Source organism: Bombus huntii, chromosome 5 (assembly GCF_024542735.1).
Source record: "Bombus huntii isolate Logan2020A chromosome 5, iyBomHunt1.1, whole genome shotgun sequence".
NCBI classification, from domain to species: domain Eukaryota; kingdom Metazoa; phylum Arthropoda; class Insecta; order Hymenoptera; family Apidae; genus Bombus; species Bombus huntii.
In genome coordinates, this window is record NC_066242.1 from 11,474,320 (window position 1) to 11,494,449 (window position 20,130).

At 30.7% G+C, this 20,130-nt stretch overlaps 3 protein-coding genes across 4 annotated transcripts in view; 1 reads left to right on the plus strand and 2 right to left on the minus strand.

Annotated features, from left to right (window-relative positions):
* Positions 1-543: 543 nt before the first annotated feature.
* On the minus strand, positions 544-5,845 carry LOC126865660 (uncharacterized). Of its 2 annotated transcripts, none has more exons than XM_050618449.1 (4): positions 5,722-5,845; positions 1,439-1,636; positions 1,176-1,349; positions 544-1,026 (listed from the first exon to the last, which is right to left on the minus strand). In XM_050618449.1, exons 2-4 carry the CDS (start codon positions 1,604-1,606, stop codon positions 745-747), a joined length of 624 nt encoding a protein of 207 aa, XP_050474406.1. In that variant the 5' UTR covers positions 1,607-1,636; positions 5,722-5,845; the 3' UTR covers positions 544-744. The 2 variants fall into 2 exon arrangements, with proteins under 2 accessions (XP_050474406.1, XP_050474405.1); XM_050618448.1 differs by lacking the exon at positions 5,722-5,845 and adding an exon at positions 3,625-5,695.
* Position 5,846: 1 nt separating this feature from the next.
* On the plus strand, positions 5,847-10,069 carry LOC126865657 (mRNA export factor GLE1-like). The gene has a single exon (XM_050618444.1). It carries the CDS (start codon positions 5,847-5,849, stop codon positions 6,840-6,842), a length of 996 nt encoding a protein of 331 aa, XP_050474401.1. The 3' UTR covers positions 6,843-10,069.
* Positions 10,070-12,241: 2,172 nt separating this feature from the next.
* The window catches only part of LOC126865647 (A disintegrin and metalloproteinase with thrombospondin motifs 9), a 177,568-nt gene continuing 169,679 nt past the window's right edge, over positions 12,242-20,130 (minus strand). The window contains exons 24-30 of the mRNA XM_050618424.1: positions 19,281-19,472; positions 16,630-16,818; positions 15,868-16,193; positions 15,215-15,336; positions 14,943-15,133; positions 14,359-14,496; positions 12,242-14,044 (exon numbers count right to left, since the gene is read on the minus strand). Of these exons, the coding sequence (XP_050474381.1) occupies positions 14,407-14,496; positions 14,943-15,133; positions 15,215-15,336; positions 15,868-16,193; positions 16,630-16,818; positions 19,281-19,472 (1,110 nt within the window). The 3' untranslated portion in view covers positions 12,242-14,044; positions 14,359-14,406. The remainder of the gene's footprint in view (positions 14,045-14,358; positions 14,497-14,942; positions 15,134-15,214; positions 15,337-15,867; positions 16,194-16,629; positions 16,819-19,280; positions 19,473-20,130) is intronic.

Genomic DNA, 20,130 nt, shown 5'->3' on the forward strand with positions numbered 1-20,130 from the left:
CAACTATTTATTTAAGTGAAGTCTACAAAAGTATACATATGATGCACGTATGTGTATATATTATACGAATATATATGAATGTTGAACCAAGGATATCTATGATTAGATTATAAAATGCGTATAGACTATTTTATATTAATGTCATGTATGATATCACACGGCCTTTGTTAAGTTTTAAACAAATTTTTACGATTAATGTCAAATATACACATACATACATACATACATATATACACACGACTTTATAGAGAATAAATTACATTCATTTACAGATAAAATATAATATGAAATAGAGATGTCTCTTTTGAGAATTGGAAAATAATTTTATTCTTATCACTAAATTTAATGTAAGCCTCTATATAATATTATAAATTCGGAAACTTACGAGATTTGTCGATATATACGTATATAACATACATAAAAAGAATTGCAAACAGTGAGTAGTGGGTAATTGCACGTATTAATAAAAAATTCAGTTATTAAGGTGATTCATTTAGCTTTGAAACCATATCGAATCATATAAATTTGTGAGATAAGATAATTTGTAGAGATACATAGGGTGTCTCCAGTGCCATTGGTTAACAATATCTCAGACGTATTCTAGCATGAGCAAAGCAAATGATAGGATAGTTCATTACGATGTCATAGAGGTGTAGGCGTTAATTTATGAGTTTTATTTTATAATCGACAAATTTAATTTTCAATTCAACATTCTATGGATTTAAAGTTTAAGACCTATTCGTTTTAGTTTTTAAGACAATCAGCTGCGGCATATATGGCTTTAGTAGATGCATTTTGAACTATGGAGATGGCATCACTATTGCAAGATCTTTGTTGCAAAGTAATTGCATTTTTATTCCTTTCTGTATTCGTGTTCAGTTGTGAAGCTCTTTGTTGGTATTGACGAATCTCCTGATTGATGGCTCCTACTTTCATAAGTATACAACTTGCGACTTGTACAGAATTAGAAGAACCCATGCATCCCAAGGCAACCTGATCTAATTGATTTTTTAATCTCTGTCCATTCTGAAAGTTAAAATGTATATACCAATATAAGTGTATATAATATATTAATTATATATAATATAATTAATAAAATATTTAAAGCATAAGCGTAAGTATTAGCTACTTGACCTGGTCAAATTTAACAATTAATATAAAAATATGATACATACTGCTTGCTCGTTGTCAAATGCTTGCAGTTCTGTGTCCAAATTTTTATTTGCTATGTTTTTGCAGTTATCGAGTTGATTATACCCTGTTTGACCGGCGTCCTTCAAATTCTTTGTGACGTCATTAAAACAATCTTCAGCATTCTTACCTGACTCCTTTGCTTCTTGTGACTTTTCCTAATGACCGGCATTTATAATGTTAATCATTTAATTACTCGTCTTAAATCATTGTGAAGCAAATGTTATTTCGTGAGACTGTGACTTACCTTGATATAATCAAGACGAGTTTTTAGAATTGAGTTAATGTTCTGACCAGCTTGAACATAAAGGTTGCTAATTTCATTTTTTCCGTTTAAGCCAATGTTCCTCTGAGAGTGTTTCAAATCTAACATGACACTGTCAACCGAGCTTTTAGCATTTTTTATAGCATTCATTGCCTGATTTAATATGTCGTTGGGGAATCTCTAAAATCAAAACATTTAATCAAACGTGCAGACATTATAACCGATAAGTAAATGTGTCAAAAATTTGTCGATTAATTTGTCAATTGCCGGCCTCATTCTAGATCAATTTCTAACAAAGAATTTATTAAGTTAACGAGTATTATTTAAATAGATTATTAAATTAGATAATTAAATTGAGTTATTGAAGTTTGTGTTGTGTATTCAACGAATTAATAATATATTTCAATATTTATAACGTTTGTTACGTCCTGTGACCCAAGCTTATATTCTAATCCATTCTTCGGCCAAGATAGGCAACAACTATGCAAACATATTTGCTGGACCCCGCAATAATATCAAGGAACCGTCAATCCCCATCCTCAGATTTAGATTTTTTTCTTACTGTCGAGGCCCTTAATTTATACAATGCATTCTTTAAATCGAGATTCCTTGGTAATTTTACCGCTCATTATGGTAAAATACAGGATAAGCGGGTGTTTCGACCGTTCGCGGAGAGACGCGATCTCGAAAAACCGCGTCAACGGGAGTCGTAAATTCCCATTTCGATTCCAATAATCGACGCCACGAATAGATCGATTCCTTATTTCGATTAAGATAATAAGGATGGTTGAGTGAGTATAACGCTGATTTTAACAGGTATATATATATTTCCAACAATTAAATAACTTCAATATTGGATACAATTGTGTGTATGTTGATTTCCAAACTACGAGTGAGTACGGCCTGAGACTCTTTTCGTGTTGGCGACTGCGTTTTGACTTTGACTGTTGTCGAGATTTGACTCTGACTGTTGAGATTTGACTTTTGTCGCTTCACTGTTTGTTACTGTTACTTCGCTCTCGTGTCATTACGGAAAAAAGCTCGGTGTGAGTGTATTTTAGGTACGAAAAAAGCGGATTTGTTTATCACACTTTTCGTTAGGAAAGTGAGGCTAACGATCCGCGATGCCCATTGGTTATGACCAACGTTAATGAATGAGAATAGGTGGATGAAGCCTCCTACCAATGTGGCTCGTGTGTGACATTGTTCACGCGAAAACCTGCTTTTTCCATAATTTGTAAGAACGCACAATAAACCTAAGGACTGTTCTAAGGACCATCCATAACCCAAAAATACTTGCAGGATTAGAGATTCCTGCAAGTTAATAAGATTAAGTTATAAAGATGACGTTAAAAAGATTATGTTTATGGTGGCTCCTTAGGTTCATTGAGGGTCTGAATAACGGTGTGTGGGCCTTTGGCTGCCAGACAACGAGGGATGGCGTGCGAATTGTCTCACGCGACGTAACAGCGGATTTTTCCATGCAAACACTCGAAGGCCGATTTCTCCCGCGAGCGACCTTTGGTAAGGGGCAACCAGCACCTATCACTAGTTTTCCTCGTCAATATCTCCGTCACAGAACTTCATTATTATATTTATTTATTATTTTAACTTTATGCTAATCTGCTTCTCATAACATAAAAATTTTCTTGACTGTTGAAACGAAGACGAGAGTAATGCAATTAGGATCGTAGCGCGATTAATTGCGATACAGCTATTCATTCGATAATTTAAATTTGTAGTCTATTGATTTCATAAATAGTTACTGGCGCTTCTGGTCATTAATTTGTACACATTTTTCATCATTTAAAATTGGTCGTCCCAAATATTACAATGAATCGAGCAAAGCATTCAGATATTTATGAACGGTTTGTATAAAATCTATGCAAAGAGTAATGTTTACAATCGAAGTAAAACATTGTAAGTCTCTTTTAAAGTATAACAAATTGATCCAGATGCCGGACAATTGACTACTAAATTTCGCCAATTAATCATATCAGACTGTGGGATACTTATGTATTCTGAGAATAATTAAGAAAAGATGGAGTCTAAACAGCGAATTGTGAGTTGAGGTCCTTTACTTTGGATATGTGTGTCCTATACATTTTTGCGTATTTCAAATTCCTATAGATCTATAAATATCCATATTTTATTAAACAGACTCTTACCTGTGCAGAACAGACAGTCACAAACAATAGGCAAAGAAAAACGAACGTCTTCATGTTTCTGAATAAGAAGGAAAAGTATCGATCCACTTGGTATATCACGTCTTGGCGTACTGATAATGATGAATGAGCACACTTGCCCTTTTGTAGCAAATCAGTTATTCGCTAAACGTGAATTATCTGGGTAAATGAATGATATGAATGAATGATAACACGTTCAGGTATATCTGATCATGTATCTATCAGTCTGTAATTGAACGTATATATATGTTGCACATGATTCAATTTTCGATAAAGTAGCTATTCTATTATTATCCTATTTAGCACCCGCATGTATTCTTCTATCCGTGTTGAAATTCAGTTTGTGGTAACTTTTAGTTAAAAAGAAATCAATTCGTGTTAAATATTCTAAAATATGGAAATATAGGTGTCCAACTATCGATGTAAATTGTTTATGCAATAACCTCTTTTGTATCTCTAGATTCAAGTTACTCGCTTTAAATACTCGAGCAAAAAGATTATTTTTAATAAATAAAGAAAATAGTCTGAATAATAAATATGTTTTTCTCTGGTGGAGAGATTTATTTTGGAACATAGAAAAATTGATTTTTCATTGATGAAAATTCTGTTTGACAATTTTCTACAGTAAATACATATACTTTGTGATGATTAAACATTCAGTCGAAGATGTCGAAGAAATTCACATGATTTGCAAGTTGTTTACAGAATTCTCATACTCTACATGTCGATAACAACTCTAACAAAAATAAGCACGGTTAATGTTATTGCGTTGCTTGTTATAATGGTCATAAATAATTATCTCCTTGTGAAATTTCCTGAAGAGCTTCCTTATCTGGGTATTGTAAACATTTCTCAATCTTTTCCGCGTAAGATAGTCTAATAAGATCAAAACACTTAATCACGTCATTTATCATACAAGCGATAAAAATACGAGTTAAATAGAAATAGAGTGGTTTATATAAAAATCTAATGATAATTTGATACTTCAAATTAGATTGCATATCTTTGTTACCAGAATTACCAGAGTTTTCAAATAAGATTACCGTTTCCGGTATAAAATATAGGAAATGAATATTTTTATTCAAAATGTAAGCGTTTATTTCACATACTTTAAATTTCTTCTTGAAATATATTAATACATTCAGCAAATTTACACATGCTGTTGATATGTTTGTATACATGATTTTGTGGCAAATATAAATTAAATGCATCCAACATATCTGGAAGCAACAAAAAGGGGCTTCATTTGTCTTTTTTATGTGAATCTCTTTTATTTCGTAGTAAAAATAGAGATCATTAAGTGCAATTCATTTGTTCGTACTGATCTAACGCGCGTTTTATAACCATAAAGATGTATATAATGATAGAGTGCGTGAGTGAATTGAAAAGGCAATCCGTACAGGAATAGAAAGAAAACGTTACATAGAGGCCCGTTGTATCCTTATTTAATAACGCATACACATTCAACAGTAAATAAACATATTAATAATAATAAAAAAAGTAAATAACATAAAACAGTTTGGGTTGCTCCGGCTCAGTACAAATAGCAAAGAAGTGGAGAAAGCAGAGATATTGACGTCTAAAATGGTGATGGACTCTACACGTGACTGGCATTGTATTAGATAATACAAAATTTGGGTGACTAAAACGACTAAAAATATTCAAAAACAATCAAAACAAATAAGCTTTTTACATTTTTTTTTAAACGGTTCAGTAAAAAGATCTTGTAAAACTCTTTACTACTATTTTTTTTACTCTTCCCTTTTTAATCAATTTTTTATGAAAAGTTTACAATTTCGTTATACTTTGGCTAGAACTTAAATTATGAATAAAGACGCTTTTGAAAGTTTCGAAACCAATTTCGAAACAAAGAATTCAAGGTTAAAAATTGGATATAACATAATTACTTAAGGTAGGTAGATTATTTCAAACACCTTAAAGTTTTAATTCGGCAATGACTGACTATAGAATTTACTATTTGAAGGAGTAATGATACATATTAATTTATTTACATAATACGTAGTATATACATTATCGTACATATTATTAGATATTATGTACGATACTTACGATACTTACGGGAGTTGAATCTTATTCGTAGCCCTCTAGCAGCAGCGTCAGGAAGTATTGCTGTAAGGTTTGAGTTATACTGATTTGGGTTAGTTTAAGCGAGGTAGTTAGCAAACTAGTAACTAAGAGTGTATATGATCGTTTATTCGAAAATGAATGTAGTTAACAGTGTAGAAAGTAATAACAAAGATGATAAAATTGAAACGATTCTTAATATGCTAAGGAACCAAGTAGATCAGTATAATACTGTGAAAGAGGATAACCCATCGGAACCCAAATTAACGACGGATCAAAGGATCCAACAACTGGTGATGGAAGAGAAGCAATTGTCAACACAGTTCCAAAAGGTCAGAAAGGAACTAAGATTTTATGAGCGGAAATATGAAAAGATGTTGAAGAAGAGAGTGAGGCACATAAAGATACAGATTAAAGAGGATCTTAAGAAATTAAAAGAAATAAAAGAAAAATATTTTGAACTACACTCTCAGCTAGAAACAGAATCCTCTACATTGGAGAAAGCGAAAGAGAAGGAATCAGAGGAAGCAAGCAACCCTTTAAACGTAAATACGCTGTCATCTCAGCTTAAGCAAAATGATATACCGCTTAGTAGCAAGATTAAAATTAGCATTAAAAAAAATGAAAACTCATGCAGCAGTGAGATACATTTCGTTCACGATATCAATGGACAAAATGCGTTTACAAATCTAGTTGAAATTGTAAAACCTGTGGCCCTGAACACTCGAGAATGTAAAATTATCTTGCAAAAATTAACAGAAGAGCAAATTAACAAGTATATTGATCAGAAGAGGTTAGGTCAACCGCAAATAGAATACAAAGAAATAACGCAAGATTGTTTACAAGAAATCAATAAAAGTATTGTTTGCCCAAAGTGGCACATAAAAATTCCAAGATCCGTATTTGAAGAAAGTCAGAAGGAAAGTAGAAAATCCATATCTGAAGAAAGTCAGAAGGAAAGTAGAAAATCCATATCTGAAGAAAGTCAGAAGGAAAGTAGAAAATCCATAACTGAAGAAAGTCAGAAGGAAAGTAGAAAATCCATATCCGAAGAAAGTCAGAAGGAAAGTAGACAATCCGATTTGAATGTAGCTTCTTGCTCAGAAGTCATTTAATTAGATTGATACAATTGACCATTAGTAGTAGTATTTATGTTATATGTTAACCAGAAAATGTTGTATATGTCAATATCTTCCCAAATTTTTGTTACTACATGACAATACAGATTAGTTGCAGAAATAGTTTAAATAAGAAAATATATTAAAAAGATATTGTGTAATAAAACACCAAGCAAAAGTGTTGCCACATTGATCTTGCATTAGTGATGACACCTATGCAGTGTTTCACTTAAGGTACATTCAGTGTAATTGACCATTAGAAGAAAAAAAGGAATCATATTTTGATGTCATTTATTTTCATTTCATATATTGCTTTTAGGATAAACCAAACAAAGACACAACATTTCATGAATATCATATTACTCATAGAATAAAGTAATCAATGTTGTATACTCAGTTTTATCTAAAAATTTGTTTGAAATCATTTGTTCTTTTATTTTATTTCATTAATTTCAGCAGTATTAGTACAAAGATATGATATTAAGTTTTTCTTTTATATTTATTAAAAAAAACCTTAAGTATCTTTTTTTTTCATTTCCATTTCATTGGTAATAATAATTTCATCTTTTATATAAAATTTTAATTTTGTTAGAAAATATATTTATAAATTTCATAATCTTTTTATGCATTCATTTTATTGGCTTTCAAATTGTAAAAGAATTATAGATTTAATTGTTACAAGGTTATATTTTTAGTAACCTTAAAAATATTACATTGTTTGAAATGTAATATAACATTTTATTCATATGTATTTGCGTGTACCATCGCAGTAAATTATGGTACCATTTTATTGTCAACATATAATTTTAACAAATAGAGTTCAACCTTCTGGTGTGCTTTTTTAATATGTATAATATTAATATGTCTTTCTAAAAGATATATTAATATGTCTATTAATATATCTTTTTAATATGTATAAATGTGAAGTTAAAAATGTTAATAATTAAATATTCAAAATAAAAGCACTTACTACACATATAATTATCGCAATGTGAAGAACTTGATATCAGTATTAAAATATAAATATACAAGTTAATAAATAAGATCAATCTAGGATGTTTTCCTTTAATAATAACAATAATAATAATTATTAAAGTGCTTCTTCTATGAATAGTTATATTATATGAATAGTTTTTATGGCATAAAATGTCAATTAATATATAAATAACGATATTTTGGTCTAACTAATTTATTGTGTAGAATGTATGTTGCTATAAAAGGTATATATACATATTCATATACATATACATATAAAATATACTTTGTACTATCATAAAATGGTTGTAAAAGTAGAAAAATATTTATAAATTATTATAAAAAAGTACTTTAGTGTAAGTACTACTAAAAGTACTTTTATTGTAAGATATTTTAATTTGTGAAAAATACATGTAACAATAATTTATAATAATAACATACTCATGTAATTCTTAAATGTTTATATTTATTATTTCATGAACAAGTAATTTGTTATATCTTTATCATTGATAGATATGTAAGAATGGATTAAGCTTAAGTCAATGAAGTTTAATCTTTACAGTAAATGAGGTAAGTAACGATAAGAATTGTAATATAAGTGTTTTAAAATTTATTTTTTCAGTGCTACTGGAAATTGATTCGATACCATATGTGTAATAGATGCATTTTTTGATCATGATAAGTGTTTTGGCCAGTGTTTCTATTAAGTACATCTTTAAAGAATTCTTGAAGATAAATAATTTTATAGCTAATATGAAATATGAAGTATAAGAAGTGTGTTACTGAACATATGAACTTTGAGTTTTGAGATTAGAGATTATGATTTGAATTAGTAACTAATAAAAATAGATCTCTATATAAATATATAGTGTATAATTTAAATCTTTAATGTTGTTATCAATTTTCCATAATCATTTGAAAATCATGATAATGTAACATAGAAATTACTGTAAGGTAGAAATTACTAAACTCAAATTGTTTAATTAACGTAAGATATAGTACTCTAATTATTTTTATTAAGACATGAACATTAATGATGTAAAATTTGGAAGGATCATTGTACAGTAGATTTTATACATACCAATCAAGTATAGTGAGTCTTATTAAGAGCTATTCCATCGTAGCTCACTATTGAACCTTCTGTAGAAATATAACTCCCTTTTCCATATAAATCATAATTAGTGATATATATATAAGCATCAAATAATAGTCATTTCACTATGACCAAAAATTTATTCTCATCATAAGTGAAACAATGATATTCTATGATATTTATGGGATGTAAAGAATATAGGGGCCGATTTCTTTCCATCTGATAAATTATTCAGACTACTTCAGTTTGAAATAGTAAATCTATTTTAGACTATTAAATCATATTATCACAATTGAGTACACTCTGACATGATATTTTCATAATGTTAATGTGTAAAAAGATAATTTTTATTTCATCTAAATTTTTAACTTTTTTATATGATAAAGAGGACCTTCAAATGAATGTAGAACATTCTTATTGGTGAATCTAATATATTTAAATAATTGCCGTACACTGGTACTAATCATTTCTACAATAAGCTACACATTAATGATATTAAACGAAATACGTACTAATAAATTATTATTAAACGAAACTGTACAATATTGTTTCGCCGTGCTAGCGCTTAGAACAATTACTTATTCTATTTTCGTGGATAGGCAAAGAAGGGAAAGTTAAATCAACCATGGATTCCGAGATCGCATATTCGATTACCGCGTCGAACTTATACTATTGCGACGAAATTAATATATTTCGAAATATAAAAAAAGATACTCAATCTAGGTTATTGTCGTAACAAGAAAGGGGATGAAAGATCGTTTCAATGAAGTTTAGAAACTAGTATGATTATACGAAAAGAATACATATGGTGTAAATCGAGGGTAAATGAAAAAAAGAAGTAGCAAGAACGTGTATAATAATATATACGGGGGAAAACATTGTCATATGTTAGTTTGTAAACTATCGTTCGATTATGATCAATATACATACAAAAGAAACCATACATTCGATTATGTAACGTGCTTTATATTCAAGATTCTTAAACAGTCATTATCTAGCATCCATTATGAACATTTTCAATGAAAGGAAAATAATTGTGGAAGATGAATAAATCTCGTATATTATAAAATATTCGCTGACGCATATTCAAATCGTACAATTATTCATTTTCCTTTTTTGCTTTGCGTGTTCTTTCTTTTCTTTTCTTTTTTTTTTTTACAAAAAGCTATTCAAACGGATTACAACAATGTAATTTTCTTTTTTTTCTTTTATTCATTACGATTCGCACTACTGTAACAAAAATTTTGATCATGCGGCTGTACAAAAGTAAATATATAAAGACAAAATATGTTCCGTTTTTCCGTTCTACAATGCAGTCTTCCGCGAAATTCTCGAAATTCATCCAAATACATCGGATGGCGCGGATTAGACATCGTGGAAGGCGGTGGATCGATTGATTCAACTTCTATGCTTCATTATACAGGGTGATTACAGGAACAAGCAGAAGCTTTAACTTAACTTCTTTTATTGCGTGAAAATAATTAAAATGGAAAGAGACAAATTTTCCATGATTCGACCAATTCATGTTTTATTACAAATTACTTTGTTCTTATAGCTACGCGGTGAAATTTTTATTTTTCTTATTTAAATAGAATCACTGCCTTTTGTTTCAACATAGGAGGAAAAACGTCGAATATTCGATCAATGCAGGTATTAAAAATATTAAGTATTAAAAATCTAAATATGTAACATTCAAATATTTCTACGTATAAGATGAAGAGAATATATCTTGCGATTCTACTTAAAAAATTAAGATAAAAATTTAATCGAATTTGAGATAACGAAACTTTCTCGATAATTAAAATCTTATGAGATGTTATGACATTTTCCTGTATTTTGTTTCTTTATCTTTCTTTTACAAAAATATAAAAAAGATAAACATCGATGGTTCCATTTTGTAGAATCACCCTGTATACCGTAAATTCGTCGCGTTACTCGCTCTCTAATAAATGATACTTAATACATGTACTCATTAATAACATTAACTATGGCAGTCTGTTGAAACGTTACATACTTTTAGTTAGTACTAAAAATTCCCTTCGGTTTCTTCGTTAAAAAATAGCTTAACGAGAACAGGGAGGGAGGGAGGGGGGGGGGGGGGGGAGGAGGAGGGATTGGTCGTACTTTAGCCAAAACGGATTTGTACTCGGAAATTGTTTTGGTATTTTGGTTTAGGTACGACTCTCTTTTCATTTCTTTTTTTCGCTTCTTAATCGAATTGATTACATTGATTGATACTCGAAATCATGCGAACATCTAATCAAAGAGATTTCAATGATACGAACGACATATCCGGTTGATAATTTTGAAAAATTCGAAAATATATAGGTTGGCTGTAACAATTGGATCAGGTTATATCTATATTCCAAGTGAAATTAGACATGTCCATAAAATCGGTTAAAAAATAATTCACTTTTTCTGAGAGTTCAATTTAAAACGATGGAACTCGAGAGAATATGATTTTCATAAAAGAAGACTAGAAAACTTGATATAAAGATAGTAAACATACAATATTGTAACAAAGATATATTATTTATTAATTACTGATACTGAATTAAGAAATTATGTTATCTATTTTTCTATCGAGTTTTTACTGGTTATATCTTAGATCTTGCATTTGCGATCAATTTACAACGGAGAGTCATTTTATTTGGCGAGGCGAGACGGCGAGGTTTTATTTGAAAGAACGCTCGCGAAGAAAATTACAATGACAAAAATTAGAGTAAAATTTTCGTACTGCAATTAAAAATTAAATTTCAAGGAAAGGAGGTAACATTTTTCTATATGGCTTATTCTTAATTCCATTTGGAACAACGATGTAACTTGGTCTAGTTGTTAGATTCTCCTTATAATATATAGGCGTCGTTCTTCTAAATATCTTTAAAAAAGATGTATATATGCGGATGTTACTATATATATATGTATATATATATACTTCTATAAAATATTCGAGACAAGACCGGCTGAATTATTATATTCAGCTATTGTCGACGTCCATTACGCGGACTCGAGTTAATAAGTTAATTCGTTCACTAATATGGAGTTTCGATTAGATTAGTTGAATCAGCTAACTCCGAAAATATGTGTTTACGAGTCTACCATGCTAAATCATAGCTCGTCTATAAACGTTTACCATTACTACTACGTACGTGCCACTAAAATCGCATACTAAATTGAATACTAAAGTCGTAAATTATGATTCTTTATGATGTAATAATTTCATAAGATAGTAATGCAATCGTCTCGTCCAAACGACACTTGTATTTATTTCAACATTTGGTCGTTACACGCGATATGTATATGGATGAAATACGAAAGCACTACGAAGGTATTATGGCAGTGGCAGAACGTACAACTGTTTTACGCATCAAGGAAACGCGACTCGGTCGCAAACTTGTCTCGCGTTTTACAATTCTTTTCTTTTTTATTAATGCAACTTAATTACTAAGAGTGGTAAAAATTCACGCCTGGACTTCCATTAGAAGGTAATCCAGAAGGCTCTAGTACTCGAGCTATTCTGTTTACTTGTTTGCATCGTTAGAAGAATGTTTTCCACGGAAAAGAAAATTATTTACGAACATCCGGTTATTTGCATAAGCGTTTGATGGTCTAGCTTATTATTAGCTTAAAATAAGTTGCTATGGATAATCCTTGTAGAAGACTATACGCCATACAACATCGAGTATCTATACAAATAACCAAATACAAAATAAAATACTTTAAATGGTCCTTCTTTAACGAAGTTGCCAATATACTAATTTTAACTTTGAACAAGCTTTACAGCTGCTGTTTTACGTGTCCTATTGAAATAGGACCGGCGACTTCATTCAGAAGGGAAGCCGACGTAGAAAACATTTCTTTTTCTAACAATTGAAATTCAGTAGTAAAAAGTGAGTTGAAGGGATGAAGTGCGTTAGCTGGCTTTATATTCATTCAAGCCTAATTAATTTCACTCTTTCCAAGTAAACTTATAATAGCACCATAGTTGTAAAAAATTCGCGAAGGCAGTCTAATTTCTTTTTCGGTATAATCAACCTCAATTGAACAGATCCTTAATTGAAACTCCTCGGCTCAATTAAAGCAACGCTGGGTTTGTGGATTTTGCGTGGCTCGCCGTTTTCCAGTTTTTGTACTTCGCGTGCTAAGATCGACGTATACATATGTTTTACTACGATACTTCCATTGTTTCTTGTTTGATAAACAATTAGCTTTTCGAGCAGTCATGATGTTCCAACGAGTATAAACAAAATGAATACTGCAATTCTTACCGGGCATTATGTTACTTCTATACCTAAACGGACCTCTTAACCGGACACAAGTATTTGAATTCGACGAATAACTCGGGGAGGCGAAAAATTTACGCGGCTCTGTCGAACGTATAACTTTTGTTACACTTTCATTACAGTAGAACTTCATTTATCTGAACCTGCCAGGGGACGAACAGTTTATATATATATATATATATATACATTGGAGCTTACCAATTTTTCCCACTATCCACTATTTTTCAATTAGTGTTCAGTTGATCAGGCATTAACTAAAATTTCGTTCCAATAAATGGTTTCTACTGTATTTTCTCTTACAGAGAATTCTTCCTACTAATAATGTTTGACTATTCATCCCTTGGAACGATTCCATTATGGAGAACAGTTTCGTTTCGTGAAATTGGCTATATGCATGTAGTTTCCTATTTCGAATTTATTAACTTTACCTCGCGTTTTGTTTCCTTAAATTGATTTTAGGTCGCTTATCAAGAAGCTTCCACTTCTACGAGTATACTTATTTCCGATGGATAAAACTACTGAAGATTAAATGCAAACTGTCGAACGATTAATGAACGTAATATTAATTATTCTTTACCATATTTGGTATTTCGTCAGTAGCGTTTAAACATTATCTACGGTCCATTGAGTCTATTTCGAAGTAGACTCTTTTTCATTTGAATGTACAATGATTATTGTTAAAAATCCACTAGCGGACTAGTAACGATTTAAGCGAATGATTCAGAGCAAGTTCGGGGTGGAGGGGATCGATTCGGTAGCGGATCTTGTCGATTTCATCTTGTGTTCGTCGAACCAGTCTTTTGCGATACGCTCAAAGATCCATTAGTGGAATTTCTACCTGCTGAAAACTGCAATAACGTACGTTTATGCTACCAAAGATTTTCAATTTATTCACAAGAGATGATTATGATTGATAAATTAATTGAAAAATGTTAATTTTATAAATAAAAGTAAGAGAAAAGTATAGTTTATCTTTTGTTGTTTCATATAGCAATATATCAAAGTTTTCTACGTATTAATTATTAATTTTTAAATAATTAGTAATTATCATGAGCATAACTTTATCTTCAAAGAGGAGTGTCAGCTTTTTAAATTAATGCTACTATGCTATAGCTACTATGATAACAGTAATTAGTATATTTCAAAAATATCTTTCACTCACCTGTACTTTACAGGCATTTGGAGATTATTGAGCCCTATATATTGCGGACTAGGGTGGTAGAACGTCTAGTTTCAATCCGTTCTTCGGCTTACAAAAGCCACAATAGCCTCCACATTTCCCGGTGACATGCTGTCTGCTCTAAAATTACAAGCATAATTATATATAAATATACATATAAATAATAAGAAACCATTCTTTTTATCTGGTAAATATCCTCCTATATGCTACTATTCTGAATACGTTATAGTTCTTTTATTTTTCTCTATATGGTTATTATTATTATTGTTATTATTATTCGTCATTCCTTAGAGTATCTCTACTACTGTATTTTATTCTGATTTTATTCTAATGGATTACGGTAGTCTGTGAATAGAGACCTTTTATCAAATTAGTTGCGAAGTCATATCTTTAAAAAATAAATGTAATAATTTAAAAAAGGCATACATACTTGCAAAGGAAGAATATACAAATTTTTAGTTTCACTATTAAGTAGATTTAATATTATGGATAATATTATGGATATTATAGCATTTAGATAACAAAAAATGAAATATTCTGTAATATAAATAGAATATTAAACTTACAATATTATCGATTTCCATCGACGCTTCACGTTGCGATGTCCAAACAACACTCGACGATAATTGTAATTGAGTTCCTTTTAAGTTAATGCTAAAACGACCCTGAGGACAATGCGCAATGCTATTACAATCACCAGCTGTTCCATATTCGACACGGTTTAACCCTGTCATCCGCGAAAATGTATAATCATTCTCTAAAAGACACAATATTTTTTCCAAGATTTATTATAAATAATTTATTTGTTATACGTATTAAAACGTTTATTACAGCATACCTATGATGTACAATTCTACAGGGTCAATTCGTACCCTCCTGAATGTTGTCTTTCCCGAGGTGGAACAATTACAGTTGCTGTTTCTTGGTCCATTATAAGGACAAATATATGGATCGTTTGATCTAAAACAGATAATGATATAAATTTCCAGTATTAATGACATAAAATTGCCTTTTTCTCATTTTCAATCTATGTCAATCTCTTAAAAACATATTGATTAATTTGAAATAATTAATACTTTATGTCAGCTTTTCTTCCCTCAACAATTTTTCTTCTTCCAAAAATGTTATCAAATAATTCTTCGATAAACTTGTTTCGCACTACCTCGTTTTTAATATTTCAAACAATTTCTTTATTTTTTAATTTCTTTCTTTTTCGGACAAGTGATCATATTCAAGTCGTTCTATGTTTGTTTTATAATATTTAATTTAGGACTCTATTTATCAAAATACTTCTAAAACAACTTGTGACTCCAAAAAAGTTACAAACAAGTACATAGTACCATAAAAGGTATTACTTTTAATAGTAATATAGTAATAGTAATTTTAATAGCAACATAACTTTTGGACAAATGTAATTTCTGTATTACGTAACACAGTGGTGAGTTAACGATGGCATTACAATGATTTAGATTCTTTTTTTTTTATACTAACGTCTTATCGTATATTTCCGCGTAATTCTCCTCAGGACCAGCTGGCAGTGTTAAATATTCTTTTGGTTCGGAGGTCGACATTCCATGGCAGTAAATCGACATGTTTCTTCCGCTCAAAACCAAAATGTACTCGCCATCCTTGGTAGCGTTGAAATAGTTTTTCTCCTCATAGCAGGACATTGCGTAACACTTTCTTTGGTTGCATTTCCGCTTCTGTAGCGGTTTGAACTTCTTAGGACAATGGGAACGGTGTACTCTGTTGCCTTTTAGGGACACGCAGTATATGCTTCGTGTTTCATGGCCCTTCTGGCCACAACTGTGAGTGCACTGTAATTGAAATTTCTTTCGGTTATTTGGTGATTTTCATCAAATATCTTTAACATATGCTATTTCGATATTTTAAAAATATTTCTTAACTATTCACTAGCTTAATTACACTGATTTACAGACACTTTAATTAAATTTTTTATCAGCAGTATTTTAGCATTTTGCATTGTAAACTTCACGATCCTTTTTAATTAATTCAAAATTGTGAATTATTTTCAGAAATCTCCAATGATCTTACACCACGTTACGTACAAAATGCAAAATACTGTACGTCGTGGGAAAAAGATTTGAGAAGTGCAAACTAAAAATAATAGATCTGAAATTTACAACGCAAGATTTTTTTGAAGAATAATCACGCAGGATTAATTGTATGATCTTCAATTACTTAATTGCTTGTTATCGTTCTTGACGTCTTCTTTATTTAAATTACACTTACTTTCCCCCACGGACCAGCACGCCAATAATATTCATCGTCGCACTCTCGCAATTTGCAAGGCTGTTGAGATTTAGGCTTCTGATCCATCGGGCATTTATCAGTGGGCGTAGGATCGATCAATCCGTAACGATTCGCACGGTGACAGGACACTGATCGTTGCTGAATTCCTTCACCACACTCTGCCGAACACTTGAAACATATTAATTGATTTTAGTATAGAAAAGTAGTAACGTATCTTCAATATTTTATCATCTTTTTTCGTTCATCTATTTCTTTTTGTGCATTATATTTTGGTGCTTGTTGTACACGTAAGATGTGCAAGTATCTTAGTGATTTATCAGAATATTTCTCGCACCATTTGTTATTTTTTTGATAAATATTCGCTGTTGATGTGCAGAAAGCGTGACAATGTATGGGTTTCATGCTCATTATTGCTCATGCACCGATAGTGTTTGTACACAAAATCTATATAAAATGTATGTTAAAAAAGTGAATATCATTGAATCATTATATCTACAGATATGCATATATATGGTATACATATAAATATAGAATGATACACAGGATGTCTAAATTGGTGTTAACACTTAACAATTTTGTAAATTGACATAAAACTTTTACATTAACGTTTATTTTTTATGTCTACTGTTTTTCACAATATTTGTGATTGTTAATGATATTTATTATTAGTGGCGAAAATTATATATTATCTATGTATTCAAGCAGGAGGACACTTATTATCTTCAACTATATTTTGCTTTGGGATAGGAATGATCAATATTAGAATAGACTGTAAAAATCTATAGAAAATACTGATACAGTTACAACAAGGTTCTGGTATACAAATTTGGAATCACTTACATACATTGCCAAGTTTGAACAAATTTATAGAATATTCTTGAAGAAGAATAGATAAGTATCGCACTTAATGCAATAAACAAATTAATAGCTGAGGTGCCTAAAATGGTAAATGCAATGACGAAAAGCACGAGATACAGATATATAAAAAAATGTATAATTATTATTTCATGTTAGGCAACTATTTGAGTCATGGCCATATAAAATATTTAATTATTATTTATTATTTATTACAAATATATACTCTGATGTAGTATATAAAAATAAAAAAATGTATTAATATGTGTTAATGATCCTATAACATTGTCCAGAAATTTCTGATAACATTATAGATTAATTATAATTTATCAATACTTGCTATAACAAGAGTCGTCATACTTTTGAACAGGAGTGTACATCGATGATATTGTTTTACAATGTTTACATCTTTCCAGACTATCATTTTTCCTTTTTTACTTAGTAACTTAATATTCTGTACATATAAAAATGGTGGGAAACATGTTATTTAATTTTTTCTGCAATAAATCAAATAGCTACTATATCTACCTACATATTATATATACAATATACTATAGTGATTCACTCGAAGATAAATTGATGTGCGTTCAATTAAGAGATAAGTATAGCTGATAAATGTTGTTATGAGATGATAAGGTTTCATGAAATGCTTTGGGAAAGAGCATTGACAAAAAAAAAAAGAAAAGAAAAAAATAAAGGAACGATGACACCAATATCTAGTGTCATGTATATAGATAACTTCCGCATGCTGCATCGACAGGAATGATATATTTCATGAAGAAAATCATACAAATCGCATGCTCGTTCGAACGATTAAATATGCAAGCGTGAATCAACCGTGGATTAACACAATATTATTAGTGTTAATAGGATGAATTATTATTAGAGTATTCGTATGGAATCCAATGGGACAGACTTCTCTGCTCCAATTTTTGTCCTTGGAATTTTCTTGTATTTATTGATCAGAGGTGGACAAAATAAAATAAAAAAATATATTTTATTAAGAAATGGAACGTCCAAAAAACATGGAAATTATTAGACACGTGTTAAAGTAATATAGGCTTCTGGGTTACTGTATCTACTGAATTATGTAATATCTTTATGATATAACGGAAACATACCAAGACCTCATTCGATCAAAGTTAACGTTGAATGTAAATAATGACGCTGATATGGTTCTGTGCAAATTCGAAATTTATCTCGAAATTTGACTCACAATAATCGCCCAGTTTATGATCCATTTTCATCGAAAATGGATTACAAAGATTGGTTAAGGATTAGTGAGAATATCGGCCCCTCAAACCACACGATAAAATACGACTTCCTAGTGAATATCTTTCGCCAAACAACTTCTATATCGAGCATACGAAATCGAGCTTACGGATGAATCATAGGAAACAAATATAAAAGATTTCGGTATCTCTAGACTCTAGACCTCTCTAAGTAAGATTATTTTACATCTATTTTGGAGTATCTCATTCTCCATTTAGGATAATAACGTACTGGCTGAATACAATAAAGATTATTGTAATTTCTTCGTAAATAATATCGTTGTTTCTTAAAATCAGAAAGTAGAAGCATTAATGAACCGTTTGGACACAAGAAAAGTATTGTAACTTAATCTCATTCATAAAATTCATCGATAAGCTCGATCGAGAGGATCCAACCAAGACAAAATCCGAATATTGAAAGTGGATCGAAATGAACAAGAGGCAGGCAATGGTGTAAAACATGATCGATAAATCGTAGATCATAGCGGCGAGGTATGAAGATACCTCAGACCAAGGTCCTTCCTGCCAAATAAAGTTGCAGGCAAAACGTCGGCAGGGTCTCTGCGATCTCGGTTTTCTCAGGCCAAGCCTCGAGCACTGCTCGTCCTTTACAGTCACTTCCGGCCCGTGGTTTCCTCTCCTCATCGTGCACTCCACTCTTCGCCTTTGGTGTCCGGTACCACACGATTTCGAACACTGCAAAACATTTTCGTTCGATCCAAACTGCGATGGAAACTTCTTATCAACTCCCTTCGATCGCTTGTCAACTCCCTTGACGCTTACACTTCTGACGTTTATTCGACAAGCATGGTATTTTAGACTCTAATGGGGATTTATTTGTAATAATAAGAAAGGTTCAGAATTCATAAAAGATTTATGAAAAGACAGTTCGAAATTGTTGTTTAATTTATTCTGGTATAGCCTAATAAATGGTCGCTAATATTCAAGGGTTATTAATATTTCTGTTAGTGTCTAGTAGTGTCTTTCTATAGCAGACATTATGGTCGTTTGTTTTTTTATTTTTTGTCTGTCTATTAAGAACTAATATTGTTTGTTTATTAATTGTAATTACCCTAGGATATGTTAAAAGTTAGATAAATAGTATTAATTAAATCTTTTTGTTTCTATTTAATATCTTTTTAATGTTTTTGATTCCGCTGTTACATATTGTGTATTAGTGATTTGCGTATTATATAGTGCAAAATGTGGACAGCTTAAATAATGGTGGAATTGAAAAATCACGACATCGACAAACGACATTTAATTACTTTACCTTCTTTGATATTGTTGTAAAAACAAAATTAAAATTTGAACCCATAGTTCCTATTGTTTTATTGTAGTTATTAAAGAGATT